General features: G+C 49.6%; 1 protein-coding gene across 1 annotated transcript in view; it reads left to right on the forward strand.

The window, feature by feature from the left end:
* LOC310648252 (G patch domain-containing protein 8-like) overlaps positions 1 to 16,071 on the forward strand; it is a 388,081-nt gene extending 372,010 nt beyond the window's left edge. Inside the window, exon 7 of the mRNA XM_083375995.1 lies at positions 10,013 to 16,071. Within this exon, the coding sequence (XP_083232121.1) occupies positions 10,013 to 13,793 (3,781 nt within the window). The 3' untranslated portion in view covers positions 13,794 to 16,071. The remainder of the gene's footprint in view (positions 1 to 10,012) is intronic.
* The last annotated feature ends 4,210 nt before the right edge of the window (positions 16,072 to 20,281 follow it).

Genomic DNA, 20,281 nt, shown 5'->3' on the forward strand with positions numbered 1-20,281 from the left:
CAGAATAAATATGGGACCAAAAAGTTTCATTTAGCATTTGAATAAATATTAGATTTATAAGATTTATTATTATTTAGTTACTTTTAAGGAGAGTTAAAGTTCAATAGGATTTAAAGTGTTATTATAGTTAGTTAGCATATTATAGTTTAAGATTGTTAGGGTTAATACCCTGTATTACGCTCTGGGAAGTCAGGGGGGAGGGGGAGGGAGGGGAATTGGGTGGGGGTCGAGGAGGCGTGGGTCTTATGTTTATAATGTATCTGTAAAACTTTTTAATAAAAAGAAAGAAAGAAAAAGGTGCCGGAACTCACACACGTCATACAACCTGCCTTGCCTACCCTACAAGGTTCCATCCAAAAAAGGTGCCGGAACTTTGTTCTGAGCATTCTATGACAAAAAAAGCCCTGGATCTTAGTATGTGAGGCCGCTAGCATGGTGACTAGCCGGCCGTAGAAGGGGGGGAAAGATGCCTCTTTCCTCCAGCACGCAAAGCCGTCCCCTCGTGAATTCAGCTCTTTAATGCGAAGCAGGATCCCAACTTCATCGCCACTGTTGTGTAGTGGGTTCTGGAGAGCAGGAAGGACGCCAGGCCGATGAGTACAACATAACAGCTCTTTATTTGGTGGAAGTTACTGTACTGGGGAATAGGGGCTACCTGCACTCCTTATATACCTGGCCAGTACCTGGCCAGGTACACAACCAACCAATTGGACTGAACCTCTGTTTCCCGCCAAAACTGCTTCCCGCCAAAACAGTTACAGTTCAATGCCTCCTGGTGGTGACTCTTATGCAAGTGCTTTAGTTATTCCTAAAAGCCTAATACATAACACCACGTTTTGTGCTAATTGGGGAATGTGATTTATGACAGCTCTTGTGGGGTGGGAATTGCAATTTGTTACTTTGTATCTGGGAGGAGGGAATCTCATTCTTGGGTTCAAATCTTTAAGTGCCGATACTTTGTTTCCTAAATAAAATGTTCTTTAAGGAAGAATTCTTGCCTTGAAGTTCTTTTAACTGGTTTCATCTGTCGGAACCATGACATTTAAATCTTTGTAGACCAAAACTTTAATCTGCCATCTCCTCAAAACAGGAATGCCCACCTCCTCTCTCTGACCTATTTGGGATGACTTTTTAAAAACACAGGGTATGATATGAGTACAGGAAGGAACTGGAATTGTTAAAGCCAGCAGTTCAGGTATTTTACATGGAAAAGGACCTAAGCCTGAAACAAGAGGGGCATGTATTCATACAAACTTCCATGTATGCATCAGAACTGTGTACTTTGTTCCCAGTCATTTTCTTGAGGTTTTTTTTATCCTTGATTTTGAAGGCTGGAATTGTATACATCTAGTTTTAAACTTTAGGTTTAGGTTTAGGTTTAGGTTTATTCGATTTCTATACCGCCCTTCTCCCGAGGGACTCAGGGCGGTTAACAGGGCATATATAAATAAGTAACAGTACAAAAATTAAAAAAGATTAAACCAATGCCCAATTAAAATACAATAACAATAAAATAATAAAAAACTCATTAAAAAGACCCTCCCCATCAGGCCAGACCAGCTAGTTCAAAGAAGTGGGTCTTCAGCCCGCGGCGGAAGGAGCGGAGGTCCGGTGCCATCCGGAGCTCAACCGGCAGTTGGTTCCATAGTGCCGGAGCACCCACAGAGAAGGCCCTCCCCCTGGGGGCCACCAGTCGACATTCCCTGACCGGAGGCACCCTGAGGAGACCCTCTCTGTGGGCACGCACAGGGCGGAGGGGAGTTGACGCCGGCAGCAGGTGGTCCCCGAGGTATCCCGGACCCATGCCATGTAAGGACTTGAAGATCATAACCAAAACCTTGAACCTCACCCGGAAGACAACTGGTAACCAATGCAGCTCGCGGAGCAAAGGTGTAACATGGGAGTACCGGGAAACTCCCAAGACAACTCTCGCGGCCGCAATCTGTACCAGTTGGAGCCTCCGAGTGGTCTTCAAGGAAAGCCCCATGTAGAGAGCATTGCAGTAGTCCAGGCGAGAGGTCACGAGCGCATGAGTGACCGTACACAGGGCATCCCGGTCCATATAGGGCCGCAACTGGCGCACCAGGCGAACCTGGGCGAAAGCCCCCCTAGTCACGGCCACTATATGATCTTCCAGAGTGAGTCGTGAATCTGTTCTGAACCAGCCCTCTTCTGGCCTTGTAAAGGCAAACCCCTATTTAAGAAGAAGAGACTGGAGAGCTTCCAAGGCTAAAAGGCATCTGCCAAGATTTAATTACGCAGTTAACAAAAACACAAGAGCTTGTCTTCTCAAGCGGAAAAGTTGCTTTCAGCAACCAGCCCCTCCCCAAACACTCCTTTTATAGAGAGCTCAGGGCGTGGTCTCCCTGTGCCTCCTCCCGAGGAGTCTCACAGCCTTTCTTTGTTTGTTCCTGCTCGACTGCCTCCTGCATCGGGCGTCCTTGAACAGGGCCAGCTGTGGGTCATCTTCCTCCGCACTCTCGGGCTCACGCAGCTGAGAAGAGGTCCCCGGCTGAGGACTCTGCAAAGCCTCCAAATCATCATCAGCCGGTTCGTTTCCCTCCTCCCCCACATCTGAGTCCTCCGATACATCGGACCCGGCTGTCGGACCCACAGGCTGGCCCTGAGTCACAACACTATCCCGCACCGCAGGGCCCTTCCCCCGGGTCTGCCGATCCGGATGCGGTCGGGATGGGAACTGTTCGTGAAAAGCAGTCACCAACGCAGGGGCATGAACGGCGGTCGCGTCTTCCCATGTGAAGTCCTCCGGCCCGTACACTTTCCACTCGATCAGGTACTGGAAGCGACCTTTCAGCCAGCGGGAATCCCTGATGCTGGCGACCTCGTACTCGGGGGTGCTGTCGCCATCACGAGGTCCTGATGGGGGAGGTTCCGCTTGGCGAAGTGGACAAGCCGGTTGTTCGGGGACCAACAAGGACCGATGGAAGACGGGGTGCACGCGCAGGGAACGTGGCAGAGTTAAACGATAGGCGACCGGGTTGATGACGGCCTCGACTGGGAACGGTCCAAGGTAACGGTGGTCCAGCTTCCTCGCCGGCCGAGTGGATGGTAGGTTCCTGGTGGACAGCCAGACCCGATCCCCCACCGATAATGGAGGCGTATCCCTTCTCGACCGATCGGCGAACCTCTTGTAGTCGGCCTTGGCCTTCTCCAGCTGCCGTCGCACCAACCGATGGATCGCCTGTAACTCCGCCATGAATTCGTTCGCTGCCGGCTCCGGTGAGTCCACGGGAGAAAGGGGGAAAAACCGGGGGTGATAACCCACGTTGGCCAAGAACGGTGTCATCTGCGTGGAGGTGTGCTGCGAGTTGTTAAAGGCAAACTCGGCTATGGCCAAATAGTCCACCCAATTGTCCTGCTGCAGGTTAACGTAGCAGCGCAGATACTGCTCTAAGATGCCGATGACCTTCTCGGTACCCCCGTCGGTCTGAGGATGATGCGCGGACGAGAGGCAAACCTTAATGTCCAACGCCCGCATCAACTCCTGCCAGAAGCGGGCTGTAAACTGGGCCCCCCTATCGGAGACGACTCTATCGGGAAGGCCGTGCAGCCGGAACACCTGTTGGATGAACATGCGACTAGTGGCGCGAGCTGACGGTAAGCCGCGACAGGGGATGAAGTGCGCCATCTTGGTCAACATGTCCACCACCACAAACACTGTCGTGAAGCCGGAGGATGGGGGTAGATCCGTCAGAAAGTCCATGGACACAGCCCCCCAGGGTCTCTTGGGCGTTGGCAAAGGCTGCAGTAAACCAGGCGGGGCCCCTGTCGCTGACTTGGCCTGCCTGCATGGGACGCAGGAGGTGACATAAGACTGGACATCGTATCGGACTCGGGGCCACCAGAATATACGGGAGACCAGGTTCAGAGTCTTGAACAGGCCAAAATGCCCCGCAGCCGGGTTATCATGACATTGGCTGAGGACGAGTCCCCTGAGTGGCCCTCCTGGAACATAGAGCCGGTCACGATAATACAGGAGTCCATCCGTGACCGACCAAGGCGAATCTGGCCCCACCTCTTCCTTCCGCTGAGCCACCCATGCCTCCTGCTGCTGCGCCTCCCGGATCCGAGCCCGTATATCCACCGGCTCCCGCACCGCAGCAAAAGACTCGACGGGGATCACTGTCCTGGGCGGAAGCTTGTCTTCCACTCGGGTGTACTCGGGCTTCCTGGGCAGAGCATCCGCTCTCTGGTTGTGCCCGCTTGGTATGTACCGCACCCGGAAGTCAAACCTCGCAAAGAAGAGGGACCACCGGATCTGGCGTTGGTTCAAATTCCGAGCGGTCTGCAGGCTTTCCAGATTCTTGTGGTCCGTCCGGACCTCGATTTGATGCCGCGCCCCCTCCAGATGATGCCTCCAAGCCTCGAACGCCGCCTTGATGGCCAGCAGCTCCTTCTCCCAGATGGTATAGTTGCGCTCCGAGGGATTCAATTTCCGAGAGTGATACGCGCAAGGGAAAAGGGTACCGTTGGGCGTCGCTGCCTGGAGTAACACGGCCCCAATGGCAATGTCGGAGGCGTCCGCCTCCACGACAAACGGCCGTTGCGGGTCAGGATGCTTCAAGATGGGCTCCTTCATGAAGGCGTCCTTCAAAGCTTGGAACGCCTGTTGTTCGGGGGCGTTCCACTGGAACCGAGTCTTCTTCTGCAGGAGCCGGGTGAGGGGGGCTGTCAAGGCAGCAAAGCCAGGGATGAATGTCCGATAGTAGTTGGCAAATCCAAGAAGTCGCTGAACATCCTTCACGCGACGCGGGGGTTGCCAACTCTGCAACGACTCAACTTTACTCGGTTCCATGGCGATGCCCTCAGGAGAAATGCGGTGGCCCAAGAAATCAATGGTCACCTGGTAGAACTGGCACTTCTCCAACTTGGCAAACAGCCGATGTTTCCGGAGGCGCTGCAGGACCTGACGGAGATGCTGATGATGCGCTTCACGCGACGGGGAGTAAATCAGGATGTCGTCCAGGTAAATCACAACAAACTGGTCCAACAGATCCCGAAAGATGTCATTCATAAAATGCTGAAACACAGCGGGGGCGTTGGTCAGGCCAAACGGCATCACCGTGTACTCGAAATGTCCATAGCGAGTACCGAACGCCGTCTTCCACTCATCACCCGGCCGAACCCTGACGAGGTTGTAAGCTCCACGCAGGTCCAGTTTCGTGAAGATCTTAGCCTCCCGGAGTCGGTCCAAGAGCTCGGGGATGAGGGGCAGCGGGTAGCGGTTACGCACCGTGATAGCGTTGAGTTTCCGGTAGTCACAGCAAAGCCGTAACTCGCCCGACTTCTTTTTGACGAAGAGCACGGGCGCAGACACTGGCGAGGACGAGGGCCGGATGAAACCACGAGCCAAGTTCTTTGTCAGGAAGTCCCGCAATGCAGCCAACTCGGGCTCCGACATGGAGTACAAACGCCCCACTGGGAGAGGCGCATCAGGGACTAGGTCAATGGAGCAGTCGTAGGGCCTGTGCGGGGGTAATTGGTCCGCCTCTGACTCGCTGAACACGTCAGCAAAGTCGGACAGTTCGGGAGGCAAGGAAACCCCTGGGGAACCCTCCACCTGGCCGGCACAGATATGGCGGGTGTGGTCCACGCACTGCAAACTTGGGAAGGTGACCAAGTTCTGAGACCAATAGATCTGTGGATCATGTGCCCGGAGCCACGCCAGTCCCAAGACCACGGGGAAGTGCAGTTCCGAAGTGACGTAGAACTGAATGGCCTCCACATGGGTACTGATGGCCATACACACGGGTTGCGTGGCGGCCGTAATAGGCCCGGACAGGAGCACTCGACCATCGATGGTCTCCACAAGCATGGGTGGATCCACTGGACACTGGGGAACAGCCCATTTGGCCACAAAGGCCGAATCCATAAAGTTAGTGGTAGCCCCAGAGTCAATTAAGGCATGGACCGGAATCCCCTCTGGCTTGCCAGGAAGGATCAGACGTGCCTCCAAAATCAAATGCCGTGAAGGTTCACAGGCACCGTCGGAACGGCATCGCTCGGCGTGGTCGTTGTGGGTCGCCCGATCTTTCACACCGTCTAGATCGGGCTCGGGCCGTTTCCCGACAGCAAAGCAGGGGACTTTCTCAGGGCCGGCTTGGTCACTGATGCCCGCTGACGCTTCTTTGGACAAGAAGCAGCCAAATGTCCAGGGTCCCCACAGTAAAAACACAACCCCTCCGATCGTCGTCTGTCCATTTCCGTCACCGATAGACGGGACCTGGCGGCACCCAGCTCCATTGGCTCCTCCCTCTGGACTGGGGGCTCACGCACAACAGGGGCGGCAGGGGTCTGTGGGGTGGCACGGCGACTCTTTCGCTGCTGCAACCGGGCATCGATCCGCAGACAAAGATGGATCAGCCCATTCAGATCTGAGGGAATGTCCACGCGGGCCAGCTCATCCAACATCTCCTCTGACAAGCCATCCTGAAAGGCATCCACGAGCGCAGCCTCATTCCAGGCGGAATCCTGGCTAAGCAGCCAGAAATCGCTGATATAGGCCTGTAGAGGGCGCTGACCCTGCCTCAAAACTTTCAGGCGTCGGGTGGCAGTCTGCACCTTAATCGGGTCCTCGTACATGAGGCGCATATGGTCACAAAACCCCCCAAAGTTATCCAACAAAGGGCTAGGCTGTGCCAACAGAGGCGTGCCCCAACGAGCTGTATCTCCCGACAGAAGGCTCAAGACGAATCCCACCTTATCTCGGTCAGTGGGGAAATCAACTGCTCTCACGCTGATAAAAAGCTGGCATTGTCCCAGGAAGGCAGGAAACAGTTCTGGATTACCAGCAAATTTATCCGGCATAGCTATCTGACATTTCCTCCTGGGTGGGGGTGCAGCATGTACCTGAGCTTGCAGTTGAGCCACCTGAGCTGCCAGCAAAGTAAGTTGCTGGTTGAGCTGGGCATTCTCGGCAAGAAGCTGCTCCATCGTAGTAATAAGGGGTGGTGGCTGAAAGCAAACTGTTCTGAACCAGCCCTCTTCTGGCCTTGTAAAGGCAAACCCCTATTTAAGAAGAAGAGACTGGAGAGCTTCCAAGGCTAAAAGGCATCTGCCAAGATTTAATTACGCAGTTAACAAAAACACAAGAGCTTGTCTTCTCAAGCGGAAAAGTTGCTTTCAGCAACCAGCCCCTCCCCAAACACTCCTTTTATAGAGAGCTCAGGGCGTGGTCTCCCTGTGCCTCCTCCCGAGGAGTCTCACAGCCTTTCTTTGTTTGTTCCTGCTCGACTGCCTCCTGCATCGGGCGTCCTTGAACAGGGCCAGCTGTGGGTCATCTTCCTCCGCACTCTCGGGCTCACGCAGCTGAGAAGAGGTCCCCGGCTGAGGACTCTGCAAAGCCTCCAAATCATCATCAGCCGGTTCGTTTCCCTCCTCCCCCACATCTGAGTCCTCCGATACATCGGACCCGGCTGTCGGACCCACAGGCTGGCCCTGAGTCACAACAGAATCTAGGAGGACTCCCAAGTTGCGAGCCCTATCCACGGGGGGTAAAGACTCACCCCCCCATAAGAAGAGATGGAATATTTTGAATGTCCCGGGATGCCGGAATGCACAGCCACTCAGTCTTGTCGGGGTTGAGTTGAAGTCTGTTCCTCCCCATCCAGGCCCGCACCGCCTCCAGGCAACGGGACATCACATCGAGGGCATCACTGGGGTGGTTTGGGGTCAAAATAAAAAGTTGGGTATCATCGGCATATTGATGATACCCAACTCCAAAACCACGAATGATCTCACCCAGCGGTTTCATGTAGATGTTGAACAGGAGAGGCGAGAGGACCGACCCCTGAGGAACTCCACAAGCGAGAGTCCTAGGGGTTGACCTCTGCCCTCCTGCCAACACCGACTGCGAGCGTCCCAGGAGATAGGAGGAGAACCACTGAAGAACTGTGCCTCCCACTCCCAATCCCCTGAGACGCCGCAGCAGGATACCATGGTCGATGGTATCGAAAGCCGCCGAGAGGTCTAATAGGACAAGGACAGAGGAATATCCTCTGTCCCGAGCCCTCCAGAGATCATTCACCAGAGCGACCAATGCCGTCTCCGTGCTGTACCCGGGCCTGAAACCCGATTGGAACGGGTCTAGATAATCCGCTTCATCCAGGACCAGGGGAAGCTGAAGCGCCACCACACTCTCAACAACCTTCGCAAGAAAGCAAAGGTTGGAGACCGGACGAAAGTTGTTCAAAACATCTGGGTCCAAGGCAGGCTTCTTGAGGAGAGGTCTCACCACCGCCTCCTTCAAGACGGCGGGGAAATTACCCTCACTCAAGGAAGCAGATATAACTGCCTGGAACCAGCCTCGTGTCCTCTCCCGGGCTGCATAAACCAGCCAAGAAGGGCACGGGTCCAATAAACATGTGGTGGAGCTAAGCCTCCCCATAATCCTGTCCACTTCCTCAGGGGTTACAGAATCAAACTCCTCCCAAATAACATCGACAAGACCGCCCGTGTCCTGCTCGTCAGACTCTGCCCAGTTGGAGTCCAGACCGGTCCGAATCCGAGCGATTTTATCCAGCAGATGTTGTCCAAATTCCTCGGCACGACCCTGCAAGGGATCCTCCCTCACCTCCTGATTAAGGAGGGAGCGGGTCACCCTGAACAGGGCGGCCGGGCGATTTTCTGCGGACGCGATGAGGGCAGAGAAGTAATTGCACCTCGCCGTCCTCATCACTGCGAGATAAGACCTAATAAATGTTCTTAGTCGCAACTGGTCGGATTCGGATTGGCTGGACCTCCAACAGCTCTCTAGGCCCCGTTTCCGACGCTTCATCTCCCGGAGCTCCGAGGAGAACCATGGAGCTTGTTGGGATCTGCACCGGGTCAGGGGCCACAAGGGTACAACTCGGTCGAGTGCCTCAGTGGCCGTCCTTTCCCAGGCTTCCACTAGGGCATCCGCCGAGTTGTGAGCAACGGAGGCAGGTGGGGACCCCAGCGCCGCCTGGAATCTATCAGGATCCATTAAGCGTCTGGGGCGGTACCATCTAATTGGCTCCGTACCCCCACGGCGGGGGGTGGCAAAACGGAAGACCAGCCGCAGGAGGTGATGATCGGTCCATGACAGGGGCATAATAAATGGAGAGCCCCCACCAAGATCATCAAACCACCGTCCAGATAAAAAAACCAGGTCAAGGGTGTGGCCTCCCTCATGAGTTGGTTCAGAAATTACTTGCGTCAGGTCCATGGCCGTCATGGAAGCCATGAACTCCCGGGCTAGCTCAGATGAACCTCCCAGGGATGGTAGATTGAAGTCACCCAAAACTATAAGTTTGGGGAACTCAATCACCAACCCCGAGAGGATATCGAGCAGCTCGGGCAGGGCTGCCGCTGCGCGACTAGGTGAAAAGTACACCAGCAGCAAGCCCAACTGCGCCCCCGGACCAAATCTCAAGAAGAGAGACTCACACCCGACTATCTGAGGAACGGTGGTCTCCCGCGGACATAAGGTCTCCCTAATAGCTACCGCCACACCCCCACCCCTACCTTGAGCTCTTGGTCGGTGTAGCATCCGGAAACCTGGTGGGCAGAGGTCAACCAAAGAGACCCCACCCTTCGGGCCCAACCAAGCCAGGTCCGCATGCTCACCCTCAACTAAATCCCTAACAAGGGGAGCTTTGTTAACCACGGACCTGGCATTTAGGTACACCAACCGGAGCTCAGGAGGCTGCACATCCTCGCTCCCGGAACCTCGGGGAAGAAACATACTGAGTTAGTTCACTTTCTCATAAATATATGCTTTAGAGCACAGTAACGATTCCCTAGTGCTTATAGGAGCAACTTGTTAAACATATTGCACAGGGAAAGAGATATTTCAAAGCAATGGTTACTGAATATATTCATAATTTGCAGAGCAATTGCATAAAAGGTAACAAAAGATTGCAGATGCATGGAGTAAGGTTTTGAGTGTAACATTAAGGTGGAAATGTTAATAACCATATGTTCTAACTATTCTTTCTTTGTCTGCTTTTCCCCCTTCCCTGTCTTCCAGTGCTCCAGGAAGTGGGCCAATGTTTAGAACCACTACTGTAGCAGTAGATGAAGAAGGAGGAGGGGATGATGTGGATTCGACATTTCCTGGTAGTTGCTCCTCCTCCTCACCAGCTTATGGACAAGCTACCAACATTACCATGGATAAGGGTATAATTTATGGCAGTGGACAAATCAGTAGCAGTCCTGGACTTGCTCAGGTTCCTGTCCAGATATCACAAGCTGTTAGTCTAGGAATTAACAAGACAGGTGTGTCTTTCTCATTTGCCAAAAAGGCCCCTGTAAAGCTAGAATCACTTGCCTCGGTATTCAAAGACCATGTGGATGAATCCTGTTCTCCTGATGATGAAGTCAAAACTGATGAAAGAGCCCATCCATATTATGGAACTTTGGGAATAATTGGGGAAATTGAGGGGACAAATAGCCCTGACAGCAAGGGTGATGATGAGCAATCACATGAGAAAGATGCCACCTTATCAAAGCTAAAAATGATGAAAAGGGATGATGGGCCAGTGGCAGTAGAACCAGAATATTATCATTATATTCCCCCTGCACATTGTAAGGTGAAGCCCAACTTCCAGTTTTTGCTGTTTATGAAGGCAACAGACCAAGTAGAAGCAGAAGCTGCAAGCAAAAAAATAACCCATGAAAGGAAACAAAACATTTCCCCCAAACTCAATGTGGCAAAAAGTGATGAGAAAGAGACAGTAGCAGAAGGTGTGATCCTTCAGAAGGAGCAGAGTGCTGCCAACCAAAGCAACAAAAAGGACATTTTGGAGGAAATAGGCAAGCAAGAAGGAAAACAACTTAAGGGAAATGTTTTTGTAGATTCAAATGTTATTAATGAGATTTCCCAGGCTGCAGGAACTAGTAAAGAAACCACAGAAGGGCCTAAAGATTTAACAGGGTTGTTCTTCCCTGTTCTGAGTAAGGATGAGAGCACCACCCTCCAGTGGCCTTCAGAACTGCTAATGTTCACCAGAGCAAAACCCTCTGTGTCATATAGCTGCAATCCCTTATATTTTGAGTTTAAGCTGTCTTGTAACACAGACACTAAAATGAAAGGAACAGAAAAACAGAAAAGTACAATAAACCTTTCGAAGGAGAAAATGCAGGCTACTGAAGATAGTGATGCAAGCAAGAGCAAAGAGATGGATCTTCTAGCTGGTGGTTCAACTGCAGTGCCAGAAAGCAAGTACTGTGGCAAGCAGGAAGTCAGTCCTGTAAGAATTTGCAAAAGTAAAAATGTGGAAAACAGCAGCAGAGGCAATCTTACTAGTCACAATGACAAAATGAGGAAGTCTCACAAACACAAAAAGAAGAAGCACAAAAAATCCACCAAATGTAAACACAGGCGCAAATGTGAGGCAGAGGAAAAAAGCAGAGAAGGGGACTTAGCAGAAGATAAATCCAAGAAGCAGAAGAAACACAAGCACAAAAAGAACAAATTTTCTTTTCCCACTGAGGCTGAATGGACACAAAGGACTAAGGTTACTGGCTATTCTAAAAAAAGAAAGTGGTGTGTGCAAGACTCTCAGAGGAAGTCTCTTTCTACTGAAGAAAGCAGTAAGAAAGAGGACAGTGGTATCTCTTTCCAAGATCATGGCAACAAGAAAACCAAGGGGGACTTGCAGGACACTTTGTCTGCAAGCAAAAGGCGACCATCCACCTCCACTTCAGTTCACCCCAGTCATCGAGGCCAAGAGAGCAGTGGTAGCTATGAGAGTGACAGAGACTCCTTCTACAACAAGCACTTGAGGCAGAAGTCAGTATCACAATATACTGATGATTATGACTCTGCTAGTGACTGTTCACAAAGCCACTCCTGGGCAGGACATAGACACTCCTCAAGAAGATCATCTCAGAGATCCTACTCATCAACTTCATATGCTTCTTCTGACAATAGTCAGTACAGCCGGCAATGTAGCTACTCAGAAGACAGTTATAATGATTACAGTGATTGGTCACGAAGTTATACTAAGCACTTCCATGACTCAGAGGATTATTCAGATTATTCCAGTTCCAAGCACAGGTCAAAGAGGCACAAGTACTCCTCTTCAGAAGATGACTACAGTCTGAGCAGAAGCAGGTCCCGAAGCAGGAGCAGCAGTCGAACTCACACCAGAGGGAAGTTAAGGACTAGAAGTCAAGGAAGGATGCGCAGCAGTAGCTGTAGTCATGGTCAAAGTAAGTGGTGGAGCAAGAACCGAACAGAACATAGCTGGAAACAGAGCAGAAGCTACAGCCGAGAATGCAGTCAGAGTACAAGAAGCCTCTCACAGAGATCTGTCTCATGGAAGGGGTCCCATGGTCATGAAAGCCCTAAGGAGAGAAGATCTGGCCAACGTGATTTCATCTGGTCCAAGATCTACCGCTCACAGTCTCCTCATTACTTCAAAGCCAGACAAGGTGAAGGCTGTGCAAGAAAGGAAGAAGCCAGAGGAGATGAAGCTACAAGAGCCTCCAGTCTCTCTCAAAATACCAGCAGCTCTAACTTTGGGGACAGCTATAACTCTGAGGAGAAAAATTCTGCTACAGCTAAACTTCTGGAAAAGATGCAGTGTAGAAAAGTAGAGAAGAAATCTAGCAGCAATGATGAATCCATTGCAGGATCTCACAAGGTTGGAATTAAGCTGAAAGATCCACCACAGGGCTACTTTGGCCCAAAGCTTCCTCCCTCATTAGACAATAAACCTGTTCTTCCATTAATTGGAAAACTTCCTGCAGTTAGAAAACCAAGTGACAAGCAGTATGAGGAATCTGGTTTAGAAAGAGCAGAAGAATTGGAACTATCCAAGCTGGATGAAGCAACTCATGACACTGTTTCAGCAAGCCAGCCTCAAGTGGAGGAAACCATGGTGACTGGAATACAGGACAATGTTTCAGGTGATCAGAACTTAGAAGAAATAGCCACAAAGCTTGCTCCTCTTCCTCTTGAACCCCCAGTACTCCCAGAGCAGTATGAATCTGGTGACCTGGTTGTGCCACACAACTTCCTCCGTGATCCCAATGAAAATGAAGCTTTAGAGCCTTTTGACAACAGGAACCAACCTGTCTCTATAGAAGGAAGAGTGGTACCTTTAGTCCCAGATGTAGAGCATTTCCCTAGCTATGTAGCACAGAGTGGGGAGTCCATCATCAGTGGAGAGCCTGAGGGCACTAAGGATTCTTCCCTGGCACCTCTGGAGAGCCAGCCCATCATCTTCACCTCAGAAGAGATGGAGAAATATAGCAAGCTCCAGCAAGCAGCTCAGCAGCATATTCAGCAACAGCTCCTTGCCAAGCAGGTCAAGGCCTTTCCAGCCTCAGCTGCCTTAGCTCCTGCCACAGCCTCTGCCTTGCAGCCCATCCACATCCAACAGCCTACAGCAGCTGCAGCCACCTCCATTACCACAGTGCAGCATGCCATCCTTCAGCATCATGCTGCAACAGCAGCTGCAGCCATTGGAATCCACCCTCATCCACATCCCCAGCCTCTTGTTCAAATACATCACATTCCCCAACCCCATTTCACCCCAATCTCATTGTCCCACTTAACTCACTCAATCATCCCTGGGCAACCTGCTACATTCCTGGCCAGCCACCCAATCCATATCATCCCCACTTCAGCCATCCACCCAGGTCCTTTCACTTTTCATCCTGTCCCCCATGCTGCCCTCTACCCAACTCTCTTAACCCCCCGACCAGCAATCACTGCTGCTACAGCGTTACACCTCCATCCCCTTCTGCACCCCATTTTCTCAAGGCAGGACTTGCAGCACCCACCCAGTCACGGCACATGAAGAAGTGAGAAAGTTGTGGCCTCTTTTGGGGAGAAGACAGGGGTATATATTGTGCATTGGTGTTTTGTACAGACTGTCTGAAGGCCATGACTGACACCACCTGAGCATAGTGAAGTGGGAGAACTGGGCATGGAAAAGGGAAGTGAATGCAACATATCCATGGAAAGGGGGGAAATGTTGCTGGAGTTCTGCTTGTCAGTATTTTCAGAGTCCTCTACACCCAGAGAGGTGATTCACATCTATATGAATGTGAAGTTCTTCAGCCCTTATGCCCTTCTTAATTGCTGGTACTTGTGATTTTAAATCATTTCCTCTCCACTTTGAAACCTTGAATGAGTAATTTCAAAATTATTTGCCTTCCTTATTTGCTATTTATTTGAGTCCACTTTAAAGCTTAAAACTTTAAGCAAAAGAGCCACAAGATGATCAACATCTGGCCCATTCCTCTGTTCCTCCCCCTACCCAACCAAGAACCATTCTCAGCAACCCACTGATTATCACAAACAGCAAGCTTCCTTCTCAAGCAATCCTGGCCCTGCTATCCTCCCTATGCCACTGTCACAAGGGGAGAGAACAGAAAGTGATTCCTTTATCAGTCTTTGAAGCAATATGTTGTACTAGAATCCTGGGAATATCCACAACACAACTTGTACTCTGTCCTCTAATATTTGATGGTTGCTTATTAACTTTTTTTTCCCAGAAGAGAAAAGTATTTTAAAAATTGCAGAGTTCTACATGTCAATGCTGCTTTTTGTATCTCTTCTGACAAATGTTCCATAATGATAGTATACTGCAATAACATTTTTATACCTCGCTCTTTGGTAGTTTTTCAGGTTGATTGGGTTATATATACATTTAGATGTAGTTTGAAATAAAGCTTTCGTCAAATGTTCAGAGCTTCTCATTGTGGCAAAGGCACAAGAAGACTTCAAGCATGTCTATTCAAACTCAGTTTTGTTTTATTGGGTACCATGCAATGGGAAAAAAATAAGAGGTGCTTCATTTTACTGGCAAAAAATGTGACAAGGTTTGAAACAAAGTAGTGAGCATTATATCTTTTTGTACTATAGCTAATGAATTCCAGCAGCTGATGGCACAGTGGTTAGAATGCAGCCAGGAGTTCGATCTTGACCGGCTCAAGGTTGACTCAGACTTCCATCCCTTTGACGTTAGTCAAATGAGGACCCAGATTGTTGGGGGCAATATGCTGACATTGTAAAGTGCCCAGAGAGTGCCGTAAAGCACTCTGGGGCGGTATATAAGTCTAAGTGTAGTTGCTATTGCTATATCTTGGAACATCTGTGGGGGAAAAAAGCCAGTGTGATACTTTGGTCTTCACTGCATCCTCTTGTCAGGAGTGAGGCTGCTAGTTGGAGAGAAGCAGCCCATTGGATAGGCAGAGCAGAAAATCCAAATGACTTTCCAGTCAGAAGAAAACGTCTGTCCCACAGAAAGCTCTCAAAGTCTAATAATTTTTCTTGGGACTCAAGTCTTTGCAGCAACGTAGCTTCTATATAGAGGTGTGTGTTTGTGTGTTTGTGTGTATGTACACACAGTTCTGTTTATGTTAAAGCTGTTGTTTAAATGTGTGCCTTTACTGTATGTGCTTTGGAAAGATTCTGAGTAGTTTATTTTTATTTGGATTCTTTCCAGAGTGATAGGTTACCTGATTTCATAGCTGTCCCTTTTAATGGAGAGAATGTCTGCCATAGGAGAAACAGAATTATTTGGTTACCATTCCCACACCTTTCATTTAATTTCATCATCTCTGGTGGGAAAGAAGGCTACAAAAGAAAGTGAGCTTTCTGTGAAGCCATGGCTATTTATCACCCAACTGTCCAACTACAGTACTGCTAGTGTTCATGGAAAATGGCCTCCACTCCAAAACTTCAAATATAACCACTGTTACTTCTCTGAATCTTGCAGGCTCTAGGCTTCCTTACACTTGCCAGAAAAAAATTAGCACTGGGAAATGCTGCTCTGACCAAGAGACTCAGTTTCTAGTTGCTTAGATAACTGAAGTAGTAAAACAGTATTATTGCAATTACTGAGTGCTTCACTTCCATGACATTAAGACCCAAGGTCCAGCATTCCAGTATGGCACAAAAGGAGACTGAACTTCTGCAAGAACTGTTCCAACAAAGAACACACTATTTCAGTATCAGCAGGCTATATTAAATTTTATCACATAAAATTGTGTGTGTATGCATGTGTATATATATAAATAAAAATATATGTGCTGTAAAATGAGGAAAATAAACTTTCTAATAAACTAGTAGCTTTGGGGAAAGTGTGTGTGTGTTCTTGTTTCCCAAAGGAGCAGAATCAAGTTGCTAGTTCTCATGTTGTCATACTATTAGGTGTGAACAACTAGACCCACATGTGTAGAGTTCCTGCCCTTTACACAGGAAGCTCTCCAGACTGGCAGCTTTCACCAGGAAACAACCAGATAAGACTCTTAAGGCATTCAGGGGAGGGGTGGTGGTGGTCAGACCAAGCACTCTTGTGTTTACAGAGCAAGTCCAGGCTGATTCCTATCTTGAGCCCTCCTCCCAACCGGCTTGGTTGCTTTCCAACACACACTTTTTAAATAAGTCTTTCCAAATAAAATCCTATAAACCTGTCTCAGTATATAACATTGTTATTCTAAGCCAGGGCAAACGTTGCATATTGTTTGTCCAATAAAGTTCATTCTGATATTTGAAGCATGTGACATACAGCTTACAAAAATACTTGGGTATAAAATATCATTCACATTGATGTTCCAATATACTGACTATATAAACGTAACTTTAAAAAAAGCATCAAGAAATTTGAAAAAGGAGATTTCAGTCCTTGTTTATCATCCCTTGCACTTTCAGTCTAGAGGAAAAAAAATCAGGTTTGCCCAATGAATTAGTTGTCATGGTTCTGATTAAAAAGACACATCAAAGAGTACTACATGATTATTCTAAAAAAGTCTATAATGAGCAGAACGGCATCGTCACTCATGGATGTGTTGTGGAAAGAAGGGACTCACGCCAGCTCTTCAGAGAAGGAAAGTTTATTGCGCAGGTTCAGAAAGCAACATGAGGCACAAGAGTCTGAACCCCGAGGGGCTCGTGACCTGATAAATTTATACCCCTCATTTCCTGGCTGTACATTAGTCCATATTTGGTTATATCCTATGCATTTTGAACTGGCAGTTTACAGACAGCAGTTTTGCAGGGGAGTACATATGGCTGCAAAAACAGGATATGGTTATCTTAGCTCAGCATCTGTCTGGAGGACAGGAATATCTCATGCACATTCAGCACTTCTGCAAAACACCCCAGTTGTTCTTATGTTGAATAAACAGTCCAGTATTTTTCCCCACTTTATTCCTTCACTTTAGATGGATGCCAGAATCTGAATTCTCCTCCCCTTGACACACCACATCATACAGAATTTCCCTCCCTTATTTACGTGTCATGAATCACATTTACCAATTAATTTAACACACAAAGTTTCACTTCCCTTCTGAAGTGGCTATCCCTTATCTTGTCAAAACATCAGGGTTGCATTCCACCCGCACTTTAGCGATTCAAAACCAAACAGTTAAATCAAAAAGCTGCCTCTTATATTGTCAGTGCAAGAACATGTCAATGTTTGCAGCATTGACAGTAGCTTGAGGCAAAGAATAAAATGAGTGTCTCCATTCCCTTACAGCAAGGGTCTTCAAACATGGCCCTTTTATGACTCATGGAATTCAACTCCCAGAATTCCTCAGCCAGGCATGCTGGCTGAGGAATTCTGGGAGTTGAAGTCCATGAGTCATAAAAGGGCCACATTTGAAGACCCCTGCCTTACAGAAAACTTTGCAGATATTAATTAGTTCAGGACTGAGCTAATCACAGATATTAATTAGCTCAGGACAGAGGGAATTAGTGTGGAGAAGCTGCTACAATTGCCACTCAACCTACAACATCTTTTACCAAAGACAGCTCCCTCTATTACCATAAAAGTCAGTCCCTGAAGAATAGAAACTGACATGGGGGAGGGGGATTTCAGGGACCCAATTTTAAGCTGTAAAAGGGGTTAAAAGATCCATACTTGTAAAAAGGCCAGAAGCCCTTTGCAGCTGTTTGAGGACAAGTGAGAAGATCATCTGGTTCTTGTTCAAGTTAGCAATTGACTAATTTGTGAGACCTGCCCCAATCTGATCCCTTAGGAAAGAAAAGCCTTTGACTCCATTTGGTTAAAGCAAAGGGTTCTTTTACTAAGGATGTTGGTTGCAGTAAAGTCAAGCCAGCTATGAAATTTACCGCGCTCACTAGTTACAAAAATAAGGTGTAGGTGTCAAGCTACGAACCCTACTGCCTTTAGGACTGCAGTGTGCTCCTAACTTGCCAATGGAAGGGGAAGGAAGGGAAGAGAGCTTTGAATCTACAGGTGTCCTTTATCAGTGTGAGACCTGAAGCTGCTGAAGAATTGTGTTGGCAAAACTAAAGTCTGTTCTCATAATAATTACTAGAAGATGTATTGGACAATGTAACCTGTATTGTCAGAGAGGCATGGAAAAAGTTTAGTTCTTTTAATTAACTGCTTCCTGCCATTTCCTTAGAGCAGGCATGTCAAACTCACAATGTCATGTGACTTCACGTGATGTATTGTGACTTTTCCCCATTGCCGGCAATGGGGTGGGCACGGTTTCAGTGTGATACATCCAGCCTGCAGGCTGGCAGTTTGACATGCCTGCCTTAAAAGGTAGTTTCCCTTTGACCCTACTAGTTTGATTCTGCTCAATAAAAGTAATCATTAGAAGTTTGCAATGGCTCTGATGTTTTGCTTGGTTGGGCTTTTCAGCTGGGGGTTGACACTAAGTTAGCTCTCTAAACAAATTAAATTACATTGAGGGGTCCTGAGCCCCTATGGCCCACTGGAAGCCTCCAGGGGTAGAGTGAAGACTCAGGGGTAGATGCCTGAAATGGAGAAGCTGGCTGGAGCTGGCTCAGGATTGATCAGTGGAACTCCAGCTGGGGCTGAGGGCAGCTTCATAACCCCACCAGCCTCAAGCCAACCCAAGCAGCGAGTTGAACAGAGAGAGCCAACCCCAGAGTGGATGGGGGAAGACACAGCGTTCAACTGGCCTGAGGTGAAGAGGTGGAGAGAGGAGTTGTGGAGATCTGTCGAAGCTAAGTTCCAATCGTACTGCCTCCAGCCTGAAGGGGCCAAGGGGATGGAGTGGTGGAGATGTGAAGCCTTGGAATGGCACACAGGGAGCGCTACCTGCCAAGGTGCAGCAGCCAGTTAGTGGAGCACCTGAGGCAGCAGTTCAGCCTGGAGGTCTGTGGAGCAGGGTTGGTCCCACAGCTGGATACTAAACCCCAAGGGGGTTCAGCCCCGACCCTGAGGCCAACGCCGATCCCTTCACCCCAGCACTCGGGAGCAGCTGCTGTGATTACGGGGGGGGAGGACAGGTAGCCCACTGCCTGGGTTACTTCCCCCCCCCGGAGCCCAGTCTGCAGTGGAGACCCTACAGCCCGCCCCCAGCACCTGATCCACAGCTTGGGGGAGTGGGTTGGCAACCCCCACTGAGGCACAGGTACGGAGCACAGCCAGGGATGTACCCAGACTGCCGGGCGTGGGTGCAGTGCCCTTAACCGGCTGCGGCACCCAGGCCACCTCCACCCCTACCACTGAGGGCGACATTTGATGGGAACCCAGAAAAGCTGGCATTTTTCCTAAATCAAGTCTGGACCCATCTTGATTGGCACGGAGATGATTACCCTAACGATGTGGCCCGGGTGGATGTCGTCATGGCTAACCTCGAAGGGGAGGCAGCAAAATGGGTGACCATTCTCCACGATGAAGGTGCCCCTGAGCTGGCAGATCCAGACACTTTTCTCTGTGGCCTCAGAGCCCAGTTTGGGGACCCTGCACAAACCCAGCGGGCGGAGCTGGAAGTCCAGAGAGTCAAGCAAGGGACCAGACCCATGGTTGAGTACTTTAGACAGAACACGGGGAGGCTGAGACACTGGCTGGAACAGCTCCTGACCCAGTACTTTCAAGAGGGTCTGAGCCACGACCTATTCAATCTGTGTCTAGCCCAAGGGATCCCAAATCAGCTTGGGGACTGGTACCAGCTAGTCACCATTGTGGAGCTGGAACTGGAAGTGTACAAGGGTGGTGGGGATGTCGGCTCACCCCCGAAGGTCCAGGATAAGCATGCCTTGGGGAGAAAGCAATCGGCAGCAACCCCAACACCTGCGAGGCTGGCCAAGCGTGCACCCATCGTGTGCCCGGGGCCAATGCCCCAGATGGCTCCTGTGAACCCAACTTTTTTGAAGCCAAAGAAGCCACCCAAGAAGGGAAAGGAGAAGTCACAGGCTGCAACTCAGGTCATTGAGGAGGGAATGGAACTCCGACTGAAGAACCACCGATGGTCTTTTATGACAGCAAGAGCGAGGAAGAAGATGACCCAATGGTGAGTGGACCGGTTAACTACCTTAAGGTTAGCATGGGCATCA

The sequence above is a fragment of the Vipera ursinii genome (genome assembly GCF_947247035.1).
Source record: "Vipera ursinii genome assembly, chromosome: W".
Lineage (NCBI taxonomy): Eukaryota > Metazoa > Chordata > Lepidosauria > Squamata > Viperidae > Vipera > Vipera ursinii.